The sequence below is a fragment of the Fopius arisanus genome, unplaced genomic scaffold (genome assembly GCF_000806365.1).
Source record: "Fopius arisanus strain USDA-PBARC FA_bdor unplaced genomic scaffold, ASM80636v1 scaffold00067, whole genome shotgun sequence".
NCBI lineage: Eukaryota > Metazoa > Arthropoda > Insecta > Hymenoptera > Braconidae > Fopius > Fopius arisanus.
The window spans coordinates 411,108-418,300 of NW_011887806.1; the positions used below are offsets into that span (position 1 = coordinate 411,108).

General features: G+C 43.3%; 1 protein-coding gene across 1 annotated transcript in view; it reads left to right on the plus strand.

Moving 5' to 3' along the window:
• Positions 1-3,393: 3,393 nt before the first annotated feature.
• The window catches only part of pb (proboscipedia), a 20,285-nt gene continuing 16,485 nt past the window's right edge, over positions 3,394-7,193 (plus strand). Inside the window, exon 1 of the mRNA XM_011309504.1 lies at positions 3,394-3,658. Within this exon, the coding sequence (XP_011307806.1) occupies positions 3,394-3,658 (265 nt within the window). The remainder of the gene's footprint in view (positions 3,659-7,193) is intronic.

Genomic DNA, 7,193 nt, shown 5'->3' on the forward strand with positions numbered 1-7,193 from the left:
TCAAGTCCGACTCTCAAGTCTCGAATGGAGAAATTCAAATTGTTAATAAATAATTATCTCCATAACCGATGAATTCCCGGTTTTTCCGTTATTCAAAATTTTGGAAAAAATAAATATTGAGACAGGAGAATGTCCCGGTATCGCGCATGTAGATTCCGTCTGGTGTTGGATGAAACTTTTAATAAATGGCAGAGTCGATATGGAGTATAGGACTTTGACATATCGTGTGTCTGTAATGTATAGTTAAATTTGGCGGCAGATGTGGCGCCTCGGCATGTACTCCTCTGCACACCCCAGTGCTCACAGCCTGCAGAGAGAGAGAGTCTGTGTCAGGGTGGATTATATGTGCAGTGCCTCTGGATCCCGTACTCTTTGATATATCAAATATTTCACCACAGGCGCAACCCACTAGGCGGTATATAATAGCGAGATCATCCACCGAATATTTTTAATAAAATTCCGTGATTCCCGTCTCAAAATCCTATAGTCACACACGCCATAGTCAACCGCCCAGAAACCAAATATATTCCATTATATAGTAAATATATCTTTATTTATTTCCCTTTTAAAAAAAAGCATGTAACGTTTTTTGTCAGTTTTTTTTGGCGCATAGCTAAGCTATACATATCATATTAATATATTCATATAAATAATTAATATATATATATATATTTATAATATATTATACATAATTATATATGATATATATAATATATATTATATATATATATATTAATTTAAAATTTGTTTATATATTGAAAATTGTTATATTTATCAATTGAATTTAATTAAAGGACAATTAATGAACTCTAATCACTATTTCTTTATTAAAATCGCACGAGGAAGAATAGTCTGAACGATTAATATCTCCAAGAGACTAAAGACTAGTTTATGATATCGATTAATTTTTGTAATCATCATAAATCAGTTCAATATATTTCTATGAATTTTATCTTGATATTCTAACAACAATTTTTAAAACAATCAGAGGTAAAACGAAAGTTGTCGTGGAAATTTTTGGGAGGCAGCAACAGGGAACGATCGATCAAAAAGAAAAAAAACACGAATTAATTTCGTCATTCGCTCATAATTTAGCATATAAATAGGGTGTAATAAAGCCAGGGGCAAAGTTCTGGAAATTCTGATTGAGCAGGAAAAAGTGACTCCCCTTTGCATATGCAGTATCGAGACAGGCGAACGTAAAATGGATGGGACTGGGGTACTGGGACAAAATTCTTTCCATTATTATTTTTAGGCGGTGAACTTTTCGATCAAGTGAGCTGTCCAAATCAGCGCTGCTGTACACAATGTGAATCAGGGTAATCTGTCATCAAGACTGGCCCCAAGCGAATCAACGAATGACACCAGACGGCGAGGGTATAAAATATTTTTACCAACTGCACGGTTCAAACGTCAAGTGATCCTTTTTTTTTTGCCTTCCGATTTTGTTTCTACCCCCCGAAAAAAGTGCAGATTGCAGAAAAAAGATTTCTGGAAAATTTATCTGAGAGATAAAAAATCAAGTGGTGTTTTTTAAATATTAAATGGAATATTCACGTCTTGGGGGAGGGCTTGTGCGATTTCTCTGGTTTAAGTTTGATAAACAAGAAATCTGTTGAAAAATAGACTTCTCCTGCATTCACCGATAATTCATACCCGAGAAATAATTGCAAAACCTAAATGCACCGACCAGAAACCGGAATAGCTCAGGAGCGATAAATCGCTGTGAGAATTACTCTGACCTGTGCATGTGGTTGAGAATATATAGCAGTTGCACAAAATGCTAAGAATGAACTATATCCCAGACAAATTTCCCTCGGCCAAGGAATGCACAAGCTGCAAGTTGCTGGGATACCTTTCATTTCGTGCTAATCCATGTCTCCGTGACAAATGTTTACCGCACATGGAACTCAGCTCTCGTACCCAAGATTTCCACCCCAAAATTCGTAGAATCCACCTTTTCATTTTTATAATAACGTAACCATCCCGAGAAAAATAATTTTTCTCTTCCAGAGATATCGCGAAGACTACAATATTCGGGATATGATTTTCTCTGATAATGGGATTTGTCTGATTGTCGGAGTTAGAAGTACCTGGTGAGGACTGCCCTGAAGAAATTATTCAATTCTCTTCAAAAAGATATTCTCCATCAAGAATATCAATGCTGAAATATATTTTTTACCTCTCGCGGAAGCTAGCCGACCGCGTGGTCTCGCACGTGATGGTGCTGTCCCCCCACCACTGACTGGAGGCTCCAGCACCCAGGACCTAGAGACGCGCTGGCGCGTCCCGCCCACGGGCTGGCGGGTACGGTGGACGCCTTTGCCTTGGCACCGAGATAACCAGAGAGTCGCTCGCACTCGCGCCGTCTGGACGCGCCGTGTTTCACATACCGCGATAGATCGTCTAATCGGGGGACAAGAGCAATAAGAAAAGCCCTCCGGTGGTGCAGAGGAGTGAACGGGTACCCTTCATCCCGGTAAGGGGGGCCGATCACGCCCCCGTTCACCGGAGGAGAGGGTAAAAGCCTCCGTGGGCCCGATACCGCCCTCCCATTGGTTGCACCAGAGTCACGTGGCCAACCCGCCAAGAACCTCTGGCCAGCCACCGTGTTGGAAGACGAAGGAAGCGAGACAACAGTATCAACAGAGACAGGCCACGGTGAACGCCGAAGAGCATTTCACCGCAGCGCTGAAGAAAAAGAAAAGGAGGAGAAAAAAAAAATACGTACCTCAGAGGACAGGGATTTCGCGGTGAATGACGTGTTTCTTGTTCACCATTGCGAGTCCAAGTAGTCACCAAGCGAGACGTACTCCCCACAAGTCAATTTTTTTTCGAAACAAAAACTTACCTTCGGTATCCGCCATTTCGTGTACTCGGCTGGTCGTGAGTGCCTGGTAATCCCGGTCGACGGCAATCGAGTGATTTGTTTATAATTTTATTGAGTTACCCAGTACTTTGGCGATGTCAAAGTGATATTAGTGCCTGAGTTGGTGACTAGGATAGGATAATGGTATTGATAAGATGAAAAGTGTCTAGTGAGTGATATTTCAGCGGAGATCCAGTGATTTGACCGTCAGGTATAGATATTTAGAGAATCGATGCCGATCAGGAGACGCTGATCGTTGGAGTTTGATGCGTGGCAAGGAGCACTTCCCCGAGGAGACCACCAGCAACTTAATCCACCAGAGCATTGGGCTCCGGTTGGAGAATTACGATTGTGTGATAGACAACGAAGTGATCGAGGAGGTGAAGACGCGGTCGCCAACACCCGTCCTGGCGAACGACGGGTGCTCCGGTGCAACCGGAGCTGGTGGTGGCTTTTGGCTAGCCTCGGTGGCAGCGGGGGCAGGTGCTGGTGCCAATCTGCCTCCGCACGCTAATCATCCAACGATGGATCCAAATTGCGGCCCAGCCGAGACAGGTTTCATCAACAGCCAACCATCAATGGCTGAATTATCAGCAATGCCACAGCTCTCCAGCGACGGTCAACTCCAGCACTCACCCGGGACCGTGGGATCCATGAGCCCTGGCGCGCATCATCCGAATTATCATATAATGATGGATCCTCACGGTGTCTCTGATCCATCTGGTGTCAATGTGCCGGAATATCCGTGGATGAAGGAGAAAAAAACGACGAGGAAGAGCAGCCAGCAAGGTAAGAGTCATTCCCAATGTCTAAGGGTTGATGGAGACATTCAATCTCACCAATATGCGATACATTGCCTTCCGGTCATTAGCCAGCTTCTGTTGGTAAACGCCCCAGGGTGCCAGCACTCCCCGACGGCTAATGACAGTCAGTAGCCACTCCTGCTCATTGTGACCATCAGCACCCGCATGTGGACATTCAAATAAGCCACATCGTAAAAACCGCACGTTTTCCCACTTCATACGAGAAGTTGACCACCGTGGAAATTGACCCTGAGTGATGGCCACCACGTGTTGTTTTCCACTGGAAAACCCTTTATTTAACCACACACTCTCTCACGAGTGAATGATCGTCTTTGGAACGAATTACCGTTCCTCTAACGGTCGTTTCCCTCTTCACATGCGGGAATCCCCGCTGGACCGTAGCAATTCATCTTGTTGATCATCAACGAGTTGTCATTGGGCTGTTGACGATTTCCATTCATAAAACACCAGTCAGATTGACGTAATTGATGGCAGTGATCCCGGGGTGGTGTTTATGAGTTGTTGAACATAAACTCTCGAGGAATCCCCGAAAGACATGTATCACGATCTCGCCAGCAACTTGTTGGCCCATTGTCAGAGCCCATTGAGTGCCAATAAATCTGGCAAAGTACGGTCCCCTGGTACGCGGTTCATGGCCATCCGAAAGGGTGTAAAGGTTTATGGTGGACAGGATAGCGGGGGTGTTCGCGTTCCTTCAACTGAATTAGGGTGAATCCGACGGATAGTGCTTTGACTATCGTAAGTTAACCTCCTCAGGAAGATGGAGTGCGCGAGGTTAACCGGCCGTTGGCCAGTGGTAACACACGAAATCATCTGTAAATTGAGCGTCAGTTGGGTTCGGGCGTCGGGACGCCCATAATTCATCCTGGCCCGGCCCGGACTCGGCTATCCAGAGGCGTCTGGGGTTACTACATGAAAATATCCTCATCCCCTCGCCATTTCTCTCATACACCGCTACCTTATCACCATTCTTCACTGACCACCGCACCTCCACTGATTTTTATTCCGCATTCCACCCTCTCTTCTCTCCACCACAACAACTTTTATCGGTGTTGCCATGTAATTTTATTTCATCCGCTATTTTCTCTGCATCACCATTAATCACTCACGACAATTTGCTCTGAAAACAAATTTCAATTATCCATGGATGCGTTATCTCAAAATTTAATAACCAGTTCTCGTCTTATTCTCATGTTTCAAAACTTTATCGTTGACATGTCTTCTTCCCTTGGTTAGACAGCGTCATCCAGCGGCTTGATCACTTTCCAACAAGTAATATCGTCATGAGGACTCGATCATCTCGTCTCTCACTTACACCAGCCCTTAGGCTTTTACCCCGGGAAAACGTTAACTAGCGTCTCAGCACCCCTCAGCGCGCATTAAATTCTAATCTGTCACATCGGCCGCGTCCGAGGTGGATGTTCCTGGTGACACTACCCTCTGCCGACCGGAGTCCTCGTACTTTGCCAATTTTTTTTTCATTTTAGGAGAAGAAATTCTTCAACTGATTATTTCAAAATTTCACCTTCAACCGAAACCCCGCGGCGAAACTTTCACTGGAAATTTTTAACAACGACAAAGTGACGGGAAATTTATCGACGATTTTTCATCGAAGAATTGGTTAATTTTCCGAAATTTTCCATCTTCCGGAAATTTAACTGCATTTTTTGTCGAATTTTCGTGATAAAAATTTTCAAAATTCAATGTTTCATTAAAAAATCAATCGTCAGCAAGATTTCATGATCGTTTTCAATCAAAATTAAATTCAGACTCATAAAATAAAATCCAGACGACTTTGTGACAATTGAATTTCAATTTTCCCGCTCAAATGTCCAAAAATTCTGGAAAATCCGGAAATTCTCAGGATTATTCCCCGCGGATTTTTAATTATCAAAGAAAAGTCGAATGAGAAAAATGTCAAATTCGAATTGAAGAAGGTGAAAATAATGTAATGATTCCGGTGTTGTATACCTTTTCACATAATTTCTCTCAATTTTTCTCGAGAGTTGACAACATCCCCTGGAATTATTGCTGACAAATCCCAACAATTCCTCGAGTCCTCACCGTTTAATCTTTTACCTCTGTAGCTGATGTAGAAACGAGCAAAAAACGTTGGTTTTGGTGGGTGGAATAGTCGCCAACGGTTGACGGTGAAGTCATCCGTCAAGTCGAGAGGCTCCAAGTGCCGACTCTCCAAGACACCGATGTGTCAATTAATCCCAGAGTCCCAGGGGAAGCCGCAGGATGGCTTATCATATCTCTCTGTCCTCAGCAAAATCACACATCACCTGCAAATCCGTCGAAATTCAAAAGAGCAGCAGCCCTCACCCAGAAGAATTCAAAATCGCCGAGTGAAAAAATGAAATCACCAAGGCTGAAGAACTGGAGGCATCTAATTTAAGGATTCATCGACGGGTAAATCCTGACTGAATTAGAGATACCCATCCCCGAGTAAATCCCAACGGTCCCGATTAACCGTTCGCGATAGGAAAATGGGGGGTTGTAAAAATAGTGAAGAAAAAAAAAAAAGATCCTTTGGAGATGAAGACATCTTGGAAACAGGGAAATTATATGGCATCGACGTCTGGCTTGAACCGGGTGGTGCGTTCGTGGCAGTTCAATATTGAAGCTGTCACTCTCGCAGAAGCTATCAGACATCCGCCGAAAGCTGTTGCGAATTGATGAAGAATCCGGGATAAGATTCACTCGTTCTTCTCGATGTTATGGAAATATTTGTCTACCCACATCGTCACTCGTTTTTGACTGTTACATTCTTCAGGTCTCAACCCAATTCTCATTCCTCAGCGACTCGGCAGTGCTCCAACATAAACATCAACACAAATAGCCAAGTATTTTCACAACATATTCACCCCAGGGGCGATTCCCCCGGAAGTCAGCAAACACCGTTGATACAAAATTCTATTCACCGAGATAATAATGAGCCAAACGAATTGATAATCCGGAACTCCGTAATCGTAAACATATTTTAAACTGAATCTGCGGTGGGCCGATACTAAAAACTTCGGGCGCTCGTTCTCGCGCCAAATGGGACGCCATAAAAGCACAAGTTGGGGGAGAACAAGTGACTTTTTTTTATCCTGTACTAGAAATTTTTCACCGGCTTTTCACCGAGATTTTCCACTGACTCGGCATATGCTAAATCTATTCGTTTCCATCCAATTCTGTTGAATTCAACTTCAGTATTTTATTGGATGTTGATTCAGGAGTGATGAATGACAACTATTGGCTGTCATTTGGTCTAGAATGAGTTCTCAGAATTTTCGGAGAACTTCCGTTGACAATAGCCTTTGCAGGGTAATTACACGGCAGAAGGAGCACCGGGAGAATTCCCATGACATTGCGTCGAGAAAATAATCCTCATAAAATACTGCGCAAATAAATAGCCTGTGAATTTTTCGTAATTAATGCATCCTTGGTAATAAAGCCCGGAAAGATCGTGGTTACGGAAATATCCGACGGGATTTTAACTTTCACAATTT